Genomic DNA, 18,584 nt, shown 5'->3' with positions numbered 1-18,584 from the left:
GCTGCTACAGTTGTTCACATCATTTGGCATAAGATGTACATACCAATTGAGGTACAAAATGTGCATCTCATGCCAAACAGTATATGTGTACTTCTTGGCTTTGATACTTATATTTTCTTCTTTGTTTCTACTGCTCTCTCCTAGGACTCTGTTGGTCCAAGCAATCAAGCCTCAGGGACCAACAGTGCCACAGTACTTTTCCGTGACCCCTTGCTGATGAACAGAGCAGCAGTTACTACCCTTATCAAAAGGCATGGGTTTACCACCCTTAACCAATAAGCTTTGATGCTTTTGATGTAACTGCAACATCACTCTCTGCTTCAAAGGAGGAGGGTGGAGGGGGAAAGAAAGAGGAATTTGGATCCAGATACAACATGAGCCATGACTTTTTTATAATCTGGGTTACCAATGCGCAAACATTTAGGAAAAAACACAATACTGTTTATACGGCCAAGTCCATAATCAAAGTACGACAATCAAAACTGACTGATAATTGGGGTAACCTGCATGGCTTGGCAGATACTACCATAGGAAGCTTGCTGAGCAGACCGGATGGACCACTGGTTCTTTTCTGCCATCATTTCTATGTTTCTATGTAGCTAGAATTGCAATACCCACTGATCATAACAATAATCCCCCCTCCATAAGGGTTGCCTCCATGGACCACCCCTTTTGGGCTCAAAATAGCTTTAAGAAAATATCAGGCTTTTTACCACCTTAAGGTTTCCTATAACAAAGAAAGGTGTTAGACTTTGAAACAGCATAAAAAAGAGTATGGCTTATCTTGTCTGCCTATATACCAAACTAATTTAGCTTTACAGTTCCCATAGTTCCCTCAGAGATCCCCTGTATCAGTTAAACAGTTAAAACTATTTCTTTGAAATTTTCCAATTTGGCAAAAACGATTGCACATCCCTACTGAAAACCTGATTGCTTAAGTAAGTTCAGAGGACTGGATTGAGAACCCCTGATCTATTAGGTCTTCCTGTTTCACCATGATATTTTTTAGTCCATCTGAATCATCACCTTCAGGGAATGTTTCCTCCTCAGTAAAAACTGGAGCAAAGAATCAATTTAGATTTTCTGGAATGGTTTTGTCTTCATTGAGTGTTCCTTTCTTTTCTTTGGTGATCTAGTTATGTGGTTCTCAGTCAAGTGCTGCTGTGTGGACCCTTGGCCAAGGTGGGGTAGACACTACCAGCAGAAGGAGCTCCCCTCTGGGGGTCCCCATAGTCATCAGGTGGAGCAGAGAGGTGCAGAGGCCCCACTGGACCTTCACCACTACCAACCCTCATTCCCCACAGGTGGAGCCCTTGGGTACCGGGGTCGGCTGGACATAGGCATGGGTCTCTGAGTGACAAATCCAGGAAGATGACAGGTGAAGGCAGAAGCAGACAGGCCAAGGTCAGGGGTAGGCAGCAGATAGGTGAATCCAGGGAACAGGCCAAAGGTCAGGTCGGGCAGCAGACAGACAAAATCTGGGGAAGAAGCCAAAGGTCAGGAAGGGCAGCAGACAGACAAAATCTGAAGAACGTACCAGGGTCAATGCTAGAAGAACCATCCATGGAACAGGAGAGCAGGTCCAGTGCAGGAGCACAGGGCCAGGAGGAGAGGAAGAACAGGAACTGGAGCAGGAACATGGACAAGCAACTTATAGACTCAGGAGAGTGCGACCTCTTGCTGAGGCAATGTTAGAGCAGCAGGGGTTGCCTTAAATAGGCCCTCCCTGCTGACGTGGGCATCCGGGACCACAGGAAGTTTTCCTGCCATAGCCCCATTAAGTGTTGAATGGGTCTGTATGTGCACGCCTAGGGAGGGCTGAGGTTGGCAGCGTGGCAGCGGCAGTGGCAACTCTTGGGAGTAGGAGGCCAGGCAGTACAGGTTCAGAGGGTAGGCATGGCTGACTGTGTGTTGCAATGGCCAGCCATCACAACAGTAACCCCTCCTCTTCGCCCCCCTCCCAGGGGTTTGGGATTTCTATGGTGTAGAGCATGAAAGCTTTGGAGAAGTGTTTTAACCAAAATGTTGGATGCTGGCTTCCAAGAGTTTTCCTCTGGGCCATATTCTTCCCAGGATAACAGATATTCCCACTTTTTGTTCCTGTGGTAAACTTGGTATACCTGATTTTCATCAGAAGATACCTTCTGTGGGGTTGGGTGTCCCTGGTGGGCCTGGACAAGACCACTGATTTGAGAAGAGAGACATAGAATATGTCATGGATCCTTAAGGTCATGGGAGCCAGAGTTGGTAAGTGACAGGGCCAATCTGGTGTAGAATGGAGAATTGGCCAATGTAATGGGGCCCTATCCTCATGGAAGGAACTCAAAGGCGGATATTGCGGGTATTTATTTATTTATTTATTTATTATTATTATAAAGTATTCAACCAGACTTTATCTCCAGGTCTAAACTGGGGAGTGGGGTGCCGGTGTCTATCTATGAAATACTTTGCTTTCTGATCTGCCTTTTGAATCATGCCTTTGTCCAGATCCATAGGTTGTGGAGCTCCTGGACTGTCAGTTGTGTTGCCGGCGAAGGGACGACTAAAGGTAGAAGAAGTGGTGGAAGTGGTTGTCTACCATATACTAAAAGGAATGGAAAAGTTCCAGTGGCCACATTAATGTGGGAGTTGTGTGAAAACTCTGCCCAAGGAAGAAGAGTGGCCCAATTGTCTTGCCTTCATTTACGAATGCTCAGAGAAAGGTTTTGAGGGTCTGATTCACACGTTCTATTTGTCCATTTACCTGGGGGTGGTAAGCTGAGGTAAAGTCTAGGTTGATATTGAACTTTGAAAGAGGGCCCGCCAGTACTTGGAGGTAAACTGGACACCCTGATCTGAGGTGATGTGCCGTGGAAGCCCACGGAGATGAAAGATGTGCGTGCTGAAAAGCTTAGCTAGCCCCGGAGTGGATGATAAGGCTGGGATAGATAAGGAGTTAAGAGGAAATGAAAAGTGCATACACTGTTCTTTTAAAATTTGTCCGTGAGCCGCGATAGTTTCAGTTCGTCTAATATCTGTCAGTTTTTTAGTGATCAATGGAAACACGTGAATGGATTGGTATAAAACAAGGTATTTATTGAAGCTTGCCCGACTCTGGCCGAGTTTCGCTCAAAGAGCTGCCTCAGGGGCTAATATAAACAAATACTCAACGGGTGGTAATTCAGCATAAAAAAAATATAAGACAGATAATCTTACAATCGAAGCATAAAATAAAATCAATGTGCTTTAGTGGGTTTGTGATTAGTATGAAACCATAAGTGCTTAAAACCTACTGTATCTAGACTCCGTTGCCAGCATTGTAAATATGGCGCCAAAAAACGGCGTTATATTGACCCAGAGTATAAAAATCACAACACGGAATGGTGAAGATGCAATTCTGACTTTCAATACTAGTTTACTCGAGTAAAGTATTTTATGCTTCAATTGTAAGATTATCTGTCTTATATTTTTTTTATGCTGAATTACCACCCATTGAGTATTTCTGGTTATCAGCATTTTTAAATAAACAACAGAGATTACAGTCGTTGATAAGTGTAATTGACATATGTAGTTAGTGATGTGCTGACACCATCTCGCTGAGACATTCTCTCCATTACTAAATTGACATTACTGACAAACTCACCTGATTTGAAGAATTCATTGAAAAACCCTCGGGTTTACAATTTTTGTTCAAGGGCTGACACTGACCATATGTGTTTTATCACATTTTTAAAATAAATTGGCAGTGACAGCATATTTTATGTTTTAATCATACTGGTATAGATTTACTGATATTCAGACGCTGATATTTGGCGCCAAATTTGTGCAGTCGGATTCCACGAATAGCGACCAACGGAGTTTAGGTACAGTAGGTCCTAAGTATAAGTGCAATTGACATATACAGTTTGCGCTGACACAATCTCATTGAGGCATTCTCTAAATCTATACTACTGTCAATAGAGTAAGCTATGGCAGTATTCTAACCCACCTGATTTGAAGAATATATTGCAAAACCCTTGGGTTTACATTCTTTGTTTAAGGGCTGACACTGACCATATGTGATTCACTACAATTTTTAAATTGTGGATCTATTAATATTCAGACACCGATATTTGGTTCCAAATTTGTGTAGTCGGATTCTACGAATAGTGAACAGTTTCACATTCACGGTCCTTGAGTCTATTCATGTATTTACCAATTCAGCAGCTAAAAATTCACTGGTTTAAATTTATTTAGAAAAAGTTTTCTCACAATCATCTAGCACATTGTTACACATTATTTATTATTTCTTATTACTTTTTGAATTTATATAATATTTAAATTTTTAAACCTCTGTTTCAAAAGGAACTCATTTGAACATAATTTCCGAGAAATCTGCTGTGTAATCATCGGTGTCTTCATTACATGTTAACTTTGATGTTTTAAGCCAAATCGATTGGCTTGTAAGGTGTAAGGTACCTATTTTATTCCTACATATTTTCAATCAAGTTTAATACCATCCACACACCTTTTATCTAAACCTGAATACACGGTTTTTTTCATTCTATATTTATTATTTTTATTTTTTATTATTTTTTATTTTTACTTTGCTTTCTCCATATTTCTATTTTTAGTTTTTTTACCTTCTCTATACGTGCACACCCTATGTTCATATCTCCAATTCAAGTGTATGCTTTTGTAATTAGTACACACATACAATTATGACATTTATATATTTGTGACACGTAATATTTGTCAAACAGATTAATATAATCATATATATCGATATTGCCACTGTGATGCATTTCATTTGATCAATTCATTTAATATATTATGTTTTTATGTGTGTTTTATATGATTTATGGTTGTTTTTTGTTTTTTTTTATATATACCGACATTCATCTCAATTGAGATATCACACCGGTTTACATTCAGGTACTGTAGGTATTTCTCTATCCCCAGAGGGCTTACAATCTAAGTTTTTTTTTGTACCTGAGGCAATGTAGGGTAAAGTGACTTGCCCAAGGTCACAAGGAGTTGACAGCGGGACTTGAATCTTGGTCTCCTGGTTCATAGTCCACTGCTCTAACCACTAGGCTATTCCTTTTTATCTACATAATTTATTTAGGCTTGATGTACATTTTATTTGTTGTCTCAATTTTATATGTATGTGTGTTATTTTATTTGTTTATCTTAGTCCCTGAGGCAGCTCTTTGAGCGAAACTCGTCCAGAGTCGGGCAAGCTCCAATAAATACCTTGTTTTATTCCGATCCATCCACGTGTTTCCGTTGCTGACAGCCATCTTGGATCGGCTACCGGTTTGTTTTCTTGGACCAGTTTTTTAGTGATGACAGCGTTTTCTAGCAGTGAGTTTTAAAAATTAATATGGCTAAAATTCATTTATAGTAGTTTTTAAACTGTATTCTTTCGTAACCAACAGAAATAGACATTTTTACTCTTGGCAGCCATGTAGCTGACAGCCGATGATGTGTGTACTCACTGCTATTTAAAATCAGACAAGAAGCTATGACTGCTTTAATCTATCTCTTATCTGAAATCTGGCTTAATAATAGCATTGTCAATGTTTTTGTATTTCCAACTTAAGATAGTGTATTCTAGCAAAAAGATGTTTAAATCCATTTAGCTTAGTGCTCTGCTGTGTTCAATCTTTGTGTTTTATGGAGTTTCTTTCAGTCAGACTTTGAATAGATATTTTGATTCAATGATGTGTTACTTTGTTTCACATAGAGGTATCTTATGTTCAATTATGTCTGGTTTTTCAGCTCATTGGAAAAGTTTACCTACTGTATGGAGACAAATCATCTGCAAGAGATATAATAGGTATTCCAAATGATTCTATTCAAAACGTTCTGTAGCAACTAACAGATTGCACCGATTAATTTATTCTCTATTAGTAGTTTTTATTATTTAATAAGATAGTACTATTAATAATATATTTATGGACTTTATTTGAATGTATATGAATTACTCATAGACCATGTCTGTTTTAAGCTTTTGTGCTGTGATTAAGTGTGTCATTTATTAATTTTATTTTTTATATAATTTTTATATGATTTAATTATATATGGTGTATATGTTTTTATTTGTATTTATATGTTTTTATATATGTTTTATTTGTTAGCCCCTGAAGCAGCTCATAGAGCGAAACTCGGCCTGAGTCGTGCTTTTATCACTTTCTGTGCTCAATAAAGAACTCCTGGTGTTCAATGGAAACACTGAGAGGAGAGGATCACCTTGCCGGTGGCTGAAAGGAATCAGTAAGTTTTTGCTTGGGACATTGACTTTTTTAAAAGTATTGGGGCAAAGTTAACTATTTGGGAATATTATTTAGTGTGTTTGTGTGTTTGTACCTTTAATAGTCAGAAAGGCAGTGAATACACAAGTTAGACTGTTTGTATTTTAAGTCAGTCAATAAGGTAGCAGTAGGTAGGCAGTGAATAAACAAGTTAGACTGAATTTTTAGTCAGTCAATAAGGTAGCAGTAGGTAGTGTGTTTATTTTTAAAAGTCTGCAGTACTGAGTGTTCTCCAGACTTTTAAAGAGCTGAGTGTTTGTATTTAATACTGAGTGCATTGTATTGAAAAATCCAAACAAAAAAAACCAACCCACAAAAAAGTAGCCAGAAGCTAGAAATAAGCTAGGAGCAGTATATACCAAAGTAAAAAAGTTGAATAGTTCAGCTCAGTTACTCACCTTGGAAAGGTGTTGAGGTAGTGTGATTGGGTTTGAATAGGGACCAACATTTGTTAATCAAGGGAGCAGTGAGTCACTCAAGCTGACTAACTGAAGTTAGACTGTTTGTATTTCCCAACCCACCCCTAGCTCATCCCTAAATTTATAGGCAGGTGCCACTTTCACAAAAAAAAAAAAACATCAACACAAACTTTATTGAGAATTCGATCAGACCCCGGTAGGCCACTACCAGACACATAGTGAATTCACTAATACATTTAAAGGAAGTTAGACACATTCCTACTCTCATAGCAACCTAAAACTTAACTAGGAACTTATCAAAATTGAGATGAAGGCAGCAGTCCAGCAGCAAGAGGGGGGCTTCCCAGTCTTTTGCATCGAGTGTCACATGTATGATTTTTTACCCACCGGTGAGAAGTTGTACATGTGCTTGCGATGCAAAGAGCTCCTGGCTCTCAGAGTACGAGTCCGATCTCTGGAGGCTAGAGTGGCAGACCTGGAGGAGCTGTGGCAGACAGAGAGGTAATTAGATGAGACCTTCAGGGACATAGTAGTCAAGTCCCAACTTCAGACTGGCAGCCCTGGTGCTGCCTTGGAGGAAGAAGGTCTCATAATGGGAGAGCACCAACCAGGTGTAGCAGGAAAGGATCCTGTAGCAAGGACCTGCTCTCTAGTTGATGCATTGTCCTTTCGCACTGAGGATATCTCCCCAAGGCCTACTGCCCAGGAGGGAAGGGTTAGGTCGGCCGTCATAGTTGGTGATTCGATTATTAGGAATGTAGATAGCTGGGTGGCTGGTGGGCGTGAGGATCGCCTGGTAACATGACTACCTGGTGTGAAGGTGGCCGACCTCACGCATCACCTAGATAGGATTTTAGACAGTGCTGGGGAGGAGCCGGCTGTCGTGGTACATGTGGGCACCAACGATGTAGGAAAATGTGGGAGGGAGGTTCTGGAAGCCAAATTTAGGCTCTTAGGTAGAAAGATTAAATCCAGAACCTCCAGGGTAGCATTCTCTGAAATGCTCCCTGTTCCACGCGCAGGTCACCAGAGGCAGGCAGAGCTCCGGAGTCTCAATGTGTGGATGAGACGATGGTGCAAGGAAGAGGGATTCAGTTTTGTTAGGAACTGGGGAACCTTTTGGGGAAGGGAGAGTCTCTTCCGAAGGGATGGGCTCCACCCTTACCAGAGTGGAACCAGACTGCTGGCGCTAACCTTTAAAAAGGAGATAGAGCAGCTTTTAAACTAGAACAAAGGGGAAAGCCGACAGTCGCTCAGCAGCGCATGGTTCGGAGAGAGGTATCTTTAAAGGATACTAATGATGCATTAGAATTAGGGCATCCCGAAAGTGAGGTTAAAATAATTAGAAAAGTAGTCCAAGTGCCTGTAACTAAAAACTCACCTGAGCTAAAAAATTCTAACTTATCCCTATCAATTAAAAAGCAGAATAAAAATACAAACAAAAAACAAACTTTGAAATGTTTGCATGCTAATGCCAGAAGTCTAAGAAGTAAGATGGGAGAATTAGAATGTATAGTAGTAAATGATGACATAGACTTAATTGGCATCTCAGAGACATGGTGGAAAGAGGATAACCAATGGGACAGTGCTATACCGGGGTACAAATTATATCGCAATGACAGAGAGGAGCACTCGGGAGGAGGTGTGGCGCTTTATGTCCGGGATGGCATAGAGTCCAACAGGATAAACATCCTGCATGAGACTAAATACAAAATTGAATCTTTATGGGTAGAAATCCCTTGTGTGTCAGGGAAGACTACAGTGATAGGGGTATACTACCGTCCACCTGGTCAAGATGGTGAGATGGACAGTGAAATGCTAAGAGAAATTAGGGAAGCTAACCAAATTACTTTGTTCAGTAATAATGGGAGACTTCAATTACCACTATATAAGAACAGTTAATTATTAAGTGCAACGAACTACACTTGTCTCACAAAATAAACGTCGCATAGATTATAATTTTTTAGATTTTTTTATGTGCATAGAATTTATCTGGAACAGTGGACCATCATAACACCCTTGGTTTTTTAGGCAGTAAGCCACACTTTCAACCTTACAGGGTCATGTTTAATCATCGGTCCATTAAATGTCTTTTGTCTTCTTTATTCAAATGTTCTCTTTCTCCTTCTTTTTTATTCTTTTTATCTTCTTTTTTATTCTTTTTATAATTAGTAAAATCCTTTGCAATAAATTTAAAGACGGAATTGCCTTACTTGTGCGGAGCGCCGCTGCGCTTCCGACCTTTATCTCCTGTGCCGCCGCGCTATTATCTCCAGCGCTGTCGTGCTTTGTAGGCGAAAAATACTTCTGGGTTTTATGTTGAAAGGATGAACTTCCGATTGAATGTGCTCACACACTTTAGAGCTCCTGCAGTCCGACGTACGTTTCGCAATTTGCGCTGCTTCAGGGACTGATCGGGAAGTTGTAGGGTCTAGGCTTGAAAAAATGCAAGGTTAATTCCCGCCGAGATAGCTTTGATATTTAAATGCTGCTATCCAGTTCATATGGTATTTAATACCGCATTCAGCCGCCTACTCCGCACAACGCCGACAAGAGGAGTAGGCGGCTGAATGCGGTATTAAATACCATATGAACTGGATAGCAGCATTTAAATATCGAAGCTATCTCGGCGGGAATTAACCTTGCATTTTTTCAAGCCTAGACCCTACAACTTCCCGATCAGTCCCTGAAGCAGCGCAAATTGCGAAACGTACGTCGGACTGCAGTAGCTCTAAAGTGTGTGAGCACATTCAATCGGAAGTTCATCCTTTCAACATAAAACCCAGAAGTATTTTTCGCCTACAAAGCACGACAGCGCTGGAGATAATAGCGCGGCGGCACAGGAGATAAAGGTCGGAAGCGCAGCGGCGCTCCGCACAAGTAAGGCAATTCCGTCTTTAAATTTATTGCAAAGGATTTTACTAATTAGAAAAAGAATAAAAAAGAAGATAAAAAGAATAAAAAAGGAGAAAGAGAACATTTGAATAAAGAAGACAAAAGACATTTAATGGACCGATGATTAAACATGACCCTGTAAGGTTGAAAGTATGGCTTACTGCCTAAAAAACCAAGGGTGTTATGATGGTCCACTGTTCCAGATAAATTCTATGCACATAAAAAAATCTAAAAAATTATAATCTATGCGACGTTTATTTTGTGAGACTTCAATTACCCCAATATAGACTGGGTAAATGTATCATCGGGTCACGCTAGAGAGATAACGTTCCTGGATGGAATAAATGATAGCTTTATGGAGCAATTGGTTCAGGAACCGATGAGAGAGGGAGCAATCTTAGATCTTATTCTCAGTGGAGCACAGGAATTGGTGAGAGAGGTAACGGTGGTGGGGCCGCTTGGCAATAGTGATCATAATATGATCAAATTTGATTTAATGACTGGAAAAGGAACAGTGTGCAAATCCAAGGCTCTTGTGCTAAACTTTCAAAAGGGAAACTTTGATAAATGAGAAAAAATGTTAGAAAAAAACTGAAAGGAGCAGCTACAAAAGTAAAAAATGTCCAAGAGGCGTGGTCATTGTTAAAAAAATACCATTCTAGAAGCACAGTCCAGATGTATTCCACACATTAAGAAAGGTGGAAAGAAGGCAAAACGATTACCGGCATGGTTAAAAGGGGAGGTGAAAGAAGCTATTTTAGCCAAAAGATCTTCATTCAAAAATTGGAAGAAAGATCCAACAGAAGAAAATAGGATAAAGCATAAACATTGACAAGTTAAATGTAAGACATTGATAAGACAGGCTAAGAGAGAATTTGAAAAGAAGTTGGATGTAGAGGCAAAAACTCACAGTAAAAACGTTTTTAAATATATCCGAAGCAGAAAGCCTGTGAGGGAGTCAGTTGGACCGTTAGATGATCGAGGGGTTAAAGGGGCACTTAGAGAAGATAAGGCCATCGCGGAAAGATTAAATGATTTCTTTGCTTCGGTGTTTACTGAAGAGGATGTTGGGGAGGTACCCGTAATGGAGAAGGTTTTCATGGATAATGATTCAGTTGGACTGTATCAAATCACGGTGAATCTAGAAGATGTGGTAGGGCTGATTGACAAACTTAAGAGTAGTAAATCACCTGAACAGGATGGTATACACCCCAGAGTTCTGAAGGAACTAAAAAATGAAATTTCAGACCTATTAGTGAAAATTTGTAACTTATCATTAAAATCATCCATTGTACCTGAAGACTGGAGGATAGCAAATGTAACCCCAATATTTAAAAAGGGCTCCAGGGGCGATCCGGGAAAATACAGACCAGTTAGCCTGACTTCAGTGCCAGGAAAAATAGTGGAAAGTAGGGATGTGAATCGTTTTTTGACGATTTAAAATATCGTCCGATATAATTTAAATCATCAAAAATCGTTAGAGCCGCGATACAATAACAATTCCCCCGATTTATCGTCAAAAAATTGTAAATCGGGGGAAGGGGGAGGGGAAGGGGGAGGGCGGGAAAACCTGCACACTAAAACAACCCTAAAACCCACCCCGACCCTTTAAAATAAATCCCCCACCTTCCCGAACCCCCCCAAAATGCCTTAAATTACCTGGGGTCCAGAGGGAGGGTCCCAGTGTAATCTTTTACTCTCGGGCCTCCGGTGCGTTGTAGAAATGGCGCCGGCGCTACCTTTGCCTTGTCATATGACAGGTCAAAGGTAGAGCCGGCGCCATTTTGTTTTTTGTCCCTGGACGTCAGGAGCATAGGAGATCGCTCCCAGACCCCCGCTGGACCCCCAGGGACTTTTGGCCAGCTTGGGGGGGCCTCCTGACCCCCACAAGACTTGCCAAAAGTCCAGCGAGTGTCCGGGAACGATTTCCTGCACGCGAATCGTTTTTCGCGTGCAGGAAGTCATTCCCGGACGTCTAGTAGAAAGACTAGGGGGCACTCCATGAAGTTAGCATGGGGCACATTAAAACTAATCAGAGAAAGTTATTTTTTACTCAATGCACAATTAAACTCTGGAATTTGTTGCCAGAGAATGTGGTTAGTGCAGTTAGTATAGCTGTGTTTAAAAAAGGATTGGATAAGTTCTTGGAGGAGAAGTCCATTACCTGCTATTAAGTTCACTTAGAGAATAGCCATTGCAATTTGCAATGGTTATATGGAATAGACTTCGTTTTTGGGTACTTGCCAGGTTCTTATGGCCTGGATTGGCCACTGTTGGAAACAGGATGCTGGGCTTGATGGACCCTTGGTCTGACCCAGTATGGCATGTTCTTATGTTTCTTTTGGTCATTTTCAACAATAAAATAATATTTATGATTTTTTTTTCAGCTATCGCTGTTAATGTAGTATCAAGCACATGAGCATCATCTGTCAGGTGTGTCGTGATGGAAGAAAGGTTGAGAACCACTGGTCTAGAATGTCTCCATCTCTGTTCAATGCCATAAATTCAAATTAAACTTTCCAATCATAATTTTTAAACTTCTTGCATTCTTATGGAGACAAGTCAAAGTGTGTTGTAAATTATATTCACAACCTGCCTATCAGTTGAATGGCAAATAAACTGATATAACTGAAATAAAGGACCAAACCAAAAACACTTTTCTACTCTCATTCCTAATGAGGAATCCATTAAGAACAGAAATGAATGAATAGATGAGTCCTCAAGATAGCTGGTAGTCAATGCTTAAACTGATTTCCGTCAATTAATAATCCAAGCTTGCATACATTCACTAAACACAATAATCCATCATTTGTAAAACCTAAAGAAATGGTATTCTATTAGATAAATGACAATTTTTAGTAAAGAAAAAATATAAAACAAACCAAACCATGTTTTCCTACCTGCCATTGTTGAAAATTTTGTAAAAGATCTGATTTATCAACAATTCCACCCTGCTGGACTTTGGATGAGTACATGTTATGTAAAGCATAAACCACTGTATATACAGCAATGTAAATACTGTAGGAAAATCTAAGGTTATTCAGATCAAAGGTTGAAGCATCAAGGAATCTCAGCTCATCTCTGTCTGTACACTGAGTTTTCTTAAAAGGATTCTCATCATAAGGAAGGTTTTCAGGCACACAGTGGAATTCTTCAATCCAAAACTGTGTAAGCAAATTCAAATGCATCATTCTGGAATGAGTGGTGCAATAGATGAAATCTCTTAATCCAGGAATCTCACCTTTGTGGACGGAAATCATCAAGGAGCCATTGAATGGAACCAAATCATTTTTAAACCAAGGATCTGTCAAAATTGTTAAAGTAGCTGTGGAAATCCAAACTTTCCTGGGAACTTTGAACAATTGTACTTCAGTCAATACATGCAGAAAATAAACAAATCTGCTATATACAATGATGACATTTGCTGTTGTATTTCCCAGTAATTTGATAGCAGTGTTAAAGCCTCTCTGGTCTGGCCAAGTGAGAACTACTAGAAAAGCAACACAAGCTCCATTCCTTATAATCTCATTCCTCAGCTCCTCACTGGCTCTCACATTGCTGTCATCCTCTGATGCCAGAATACCAACCCAGGTCCAGCCAAAGTGTTTCAGTAATTGAATTATTGCTTCATACTGAGACCTCTCATCAGGAACGGTCCGGTAAATAGAAGGGAACTGAACCCTGTCATTGAGGATGGGATCCAGGGCTCCGTAACTGATCTGCAGAGAGTAGAGGAGCATTTAATTTATTTGCAGACTTTGAGATAATTGGATATTAGTAAAAATAAATAAACTACTTTCTAAAGATTGAATAAGTTAGTCTTAAAATTTATAAACTGCACTCCTGAAGAAGCTGGCTACAGAGAAACACTGGCCATGTTTGTTGGGAATCCCGCCCGCAGTCCTCTGCAACCAGCTCTCCTTAACTGCTCCAGCAGGCCCTGAAGCCAAATACCGGTCGCTGACGGCTTGAGACAGCTGCTGCACATCCCGGCCATTGCAGGCCTCCAACACGGTCCAGGATACCTCCGGCAGGCTTCCTGTGCATGTCTCCCTAGGTTCACACGTGCCACCTGCTGAGTCTTAAAGGAGCCTTGGCAGAAAACCTTGGCCCGTCCCCTGAAGATGACATCAGATGCCCACGCTATTTAAGTCCAGCTCAGACCATCGTTCTCTGCCTTGGCAACAGGTCCTACTCTCTGAGAGTGTGTTGGTGCATTCCTGTTTGTTCCTGAGTTCCTACCTGTTCCTGAGTTCCTGCCTATTCCTCGCCTGTGGTTCCGCTGCTCCTGGATCCTTGCCCCTTGGATGGTCTTCTCAGTTTCAACTTTGACTTGGCTTCTGGTTCTCCTTGTCTGCTGCCCGTCCTGACCCTTGGCTTGCCCTGGCTTCTCCACGTCCGCAGCCTGCCTTGACCCTTGGCCTGGTTCCACATTCAGCCTGCTCTCCATTTTCCCTGACTTCTGAAATGCCCATGTTGCTTCTGTACTCAGCCTGCCTCGACCCGGACTTCCTGACACCACCTTCTCTGCTGGTTCTCCCTGCACCGGGAGACCCCAGCCTAAGTCCTGCGAGCCCCAGCACCCAAGGGCTCAGGGGAACTGAGTTGGTATAGGTGAAGCACCTGCTGGATCTCCTGGATCTTAACTGCCTCCCAGCTACGAGGTCCCCTGGGGGCCATCCCTCGGGGATGTTATCAACACTCATGCCGGCCCAAGGGTCCACAGAGCTTACAATGTTGGACTTGATGATTAGTAATTCAGACTGTTAAGAATTTTTTCTGCTAAACAAATATTTAAAAAAATAATTGTAGTGCTAGGCAGTTTAGGATCCACAAGGTAACAGTAGGATTAAGTTAATTACACAAGACTGTGATGCAATTCCACTTTTATTAATAGTCGTATCAGGAGTTGATTTTGATCCCCTGACATGGACCGTGTTTTGCCACTCCAGCTGTGTCAGGAGGGGTAGAAGCCCAAACCAATGAATGACAGTGTGTTGAAAAACAATATATCTAAAAATAGTCGGCATCTCCAGACTCACAGTAGAATATCACAGTAGAATATCACAGTAGAATATCACAGTAGAATATCAAATCCCCTGAGACAGTTTGTGACAACAAGTTCATGGGGGACCCCAGAAAAATAAGGACGTAAGAAAGCTCCAGGGGAGCACATCAAAGGACTTATGAAGTAAATTCTAATTTTAATGGGGATTCCTTTGTTTCCTCAATCAGAAATTAGAAGTGTTGTTCAAGCATTGATTTTACGAGTAGACTAATGCTGCTATCTCTATATTGGTCTTTCATAATCATCAATAAAAGCTCTGTAATTACTGCAAAATGCATCAGCAAGACTAATATCTGTGCGAGCGATGCATGACCTCATTTCTCCAGTTCTGATGGAACTACATTTAATTCATTACAAAACTGCAGTCTCAACCCATAACCTTCTGACCTTAAATCCCTTACCATAGGTGAATAGTCTTTCACAAATTTACAATCCCATCAGTGATATATGATCTCAAGACCAAAGATTGAAGTCCCATCAGTTTGTGCTACTCAGCTGATCAAGATTCGCGAGCATGCTTTTTCAATTGTGGCTTCATCATTTTGAAATTCTTTTCCTGTTGAACTGTGCTTGGTGCTATGCTCAAAAAATGTAAGAAAAATGCTAAAAACCTATTTATTTAATTCTGTATTTGAATGATGCCTGTTCTTATTTCTCTTATATTTTTATGATTTTATGTACTATTCTATTTTCTAACTTTTATTGAAGAGTTTTTAGGAACTTGATGTGCTTCAGGAAATTTTATTATCTATTTTTTATTTTCTTCTGTCAAGTTTGTATTAAACATTATAAATGCTTTAAGATGTGAACTGCCCTAAGCTATGGCAGAGGTCAGTATATATGTTTTAATAAAGATAAAGATAAAGTTAATAAAGACAGGGAGACAGTACAGACGTAATGTGTTCCAATTATCTTGTTCCCATTAATATTATGCAGCTGCATGTTGCTGCAATTATAATGCCCTTCATTGCTTCTTTAGGAGCAAAATATATAAACTACAGCAATAGTCCAGTTGACTAAATAATAAAGATTATAAAAGAGTTCGTAACAATGTTGTAGTTAACAAAGGCTGCAAAGGCATTTTCATCTTCAACTTGAAAAACACATTTTTTAGAATGGTACCATAGTCATATTTGAATCAATAATGACACCAAGATTCTATGCCACAGTTTTAACTTCTATTGAGATTCCAGAGCCCAAGAACCTTTGCCTAGTTATCCATAACACAGTGTTATTTCCTATACTCAGGAACAAATGATATTTCTTTAGCCTGTTTTTAGTCTTCTTCATACAGCCTTGAAAATGTTCCGAAGAGAGGGAACCACTTATGCAGGGTACATGAAATTGTATGTCCTCTGTGTATTTCAAAAAGGATAGAGATAAGATGGAGATGTTTCAGAAAAAGGTGACCAAAATGGCATGGGATCTGTATCTGAAGACTCATAAGGAGAGGCTGAAGGATCTGAATATGTAGACCTTGTTGCACCATATTTCGCCGGAGGTGGACCCTTGAGCTGAGGTGAAGTTGATGTTACCCGCAGGGCAAGCCCTATTGGTCACCACCATCGGTAGGCAGAGCTGGCTAACTGATGGAGGCCGGATGGAGCTTTGCCAATACCAGCTGGCATTCCACACAGGTTGAGCCCTTGAGTACTGGGGCCAGCTGGAGTTAGGTGGGCCTCCATCTGATGTCTTCTGATGGACAAGGAGGAGGTCAGCCAGGCCACAGTGGTAAGGGTAGCAAGTCTGATCTGGATGAGGCGGAGTCCCAGAGACCCAGGCGCCAGCAACACAACCCACAATTTGACTGGACCAATCTACAGCTTCACAGTTGGGGATCCACCTGCCAACGGACATGTATAATCGCCACCTCCATTACTGCCACCAGTGATAATGCTGCACTTCCCAAAGGAGTTCTTCCACAATATGATCATTACGCAGACGTCTTCTCAAGAAAGGCAGCCGATACCTTACCCCCACAATGGGAGTTTGACTGTGCTATTAACCTGGTTCCAGATTCCACACCTCCCTAAGGCCGGGTATACCCTTTATCTCAGCCAGAGATGCAGGCTATGATGAACACATCAGGGAGAACCTGCAGAGGAAATGTATTCACCACTCCAACTCTCCGGCTAGAGCCAGTTTCTTCTCTGTAGTCATGTATTTATTACCAAAGTCTCAATGCCATTACAGTGTAGGACCTGTATCTGCTTCCCCTGATATCTGAACTGTTTGATCATCTGCAAGGGGCTCATATCTTCTCAAAATTGGATCTCAGAGGAGCATACAAACTTGTCTGTATCAGAGAAGGAAATGAATGGAAGATGGCTTTTAACACTCGGGATGGCCATTATGAATATTTGGTCATGCCCTTTGGCCTTTGTAATGTACCTGCCGTCTTCCAAAACTTAATGAACAAAGTCTTCTGTGACCTGCTATATGACTGTGTAGTTGTATATCTGGATGACATCCTGGTCCATTCCAAGACCTTACTGGGCCATCGCCAGGATATGTACTGAGTTCTGAAACAATTACGGGAAAATCATCTGTACACCAAACCTTAGAAATGTCTCTTTGAGAAATAGTCCCTTCCATTCCTGGAATACATCGTATCCAATCGCGGGTTCTGTATGGACCCAGCCAAGTTAAAATGTATACAAGATTGGCCACAACCCTCCAGACTGCGTTCCCTCCAATGTTTCCTGGGAGTTGATAATTACTACCGCTGCTTCATCAAGAACTACTCCAGACTGGCTGCTCCCCTCATGGCCTTCACACACAAGGGAGCGCCCATAAAAGATTGGCCAGTTGAGGCTTGGGAGTCCTTTTGGGCCCTTAAAGAGGCCTTCTTGCATAAACCCTGTCTGCAGCACCCGGACCACAGGCTCCCCTTCTTCATAGAGGTGGATGCCTTCTCTGAAGGCATGGGGGCAGTACTTAGCCAGAATGATTCAGCCAGGATCCTGCACCCATGTGCCTTCTTCTCCAGGAAGTTTAACTCAGCCCAGCGCAACTACAGCATCAGTGATCAAGAACTTTTGGCCATTAAGCTGGCCTTTGAGGAGTGGCGCCAATGGCTGGATGGGACCCAACACAGGATATTTATTTATTTATCTATTTATTTAAAAGCTCTTCTATACCATCATTACGTTAGATAACCATCACAATAGTTTACAGCAAGGCACGATAATGAATAAAGTAAGTGGTATAGATTACAATTAATCATGTGCCATCATAGTGTGGTAACAATTCACTTCAATAAACTATGTGTGTACATTAAGTTTGTCTGTATGGAGCATATTAGACAGAAATAATTTAACCTTAATGTGCATTTGTAGGTTACAAATAACAATTTCTAGTTTGGTGCATCCTAATCAATCAACTGTTTTTTTTCCCTTCTCTTTATAAAAAGCTTGTTTAAATAGCCAGGTTTTCAGATTGGATTTGAATATTTTGAAGTTTCTCTGCAGCCTTATTTCGAGTGGCATGGTTTTCCATAGCACGGGGCCAGCCAGAGTTAGTGCTCTCTTCCTAACTTGCGTGAGGCGTGCTGTTTTGACAGAGGGAACAGTTAGTAGAGCCTTATTAGCAGATCTTAGGTTTCTTTGTGGGACATGTACGCACAGTACAGTGTTAAACCAGTCAGCTTTTTCATTGTGGATTAGTTTATGTGTTTTGCATAAAGCCTTATATTGAATTCTTTGTTCAATTGGGAGCCAGTGTAGATTGGCAAGGGTTCCTGTAATGTGATCATTCTTTTTTTGCCAGTCAGAATTCTAGCAGCTGAATTTTGTAATATTTGTAGTGGCCGAATGTGGATTGTGGTAATCCTAAAAGTAGGGAGTTGCAGTAGTCTGTACTTGCGAATATCATTGCCTGTAAAACTGTGCGGAAATTGTTTAGTGTTAGTAGAGGTTTAAGTCGTCT

The 18,584-nt window shown here is 40.9% G+C and overlaps 1 protein-coding gene across 1 annotated transcript in view; it reads right to left on the bottom strand.

Moving 5' to 3' along the window:
* Positions 1–18,584, bottom strand: part of LOC115077789 (vomeronasal type-2 receptor 26-like) — a 472,276-nt gene that overhangs the window by 412,010 nt on the left and 41,682 nt on the right. Inside the window, exon 3 of the mRNA XM_029580076.1 lies at positions 12,490–13,308. Coding sequence (XP_029435936.1) covers positions 12,490–13,308 — 819 coding nt within the window. The remainder of the gene's footprint in view (positions 1–12,489; positions 13,309–18,584) is intronic.

Source organism: Rhinatrema bivittatum, chromosome 16, assembly GCF_901001135.1.
Source record: "Rhinatrema bivittatum chromosome 16, aRhiBiv1.1, whole genome shotgun sequence".
NCBI lineage: Eukaryota > Metazoa > Chordata > Amphibia > Gymnophiona > Rhinatrematidae > Rhinatrema > Rhinatrema bivittatum.
This window is presented reverse-complemented; position numbering and strand designations above follow the sequence as displayed.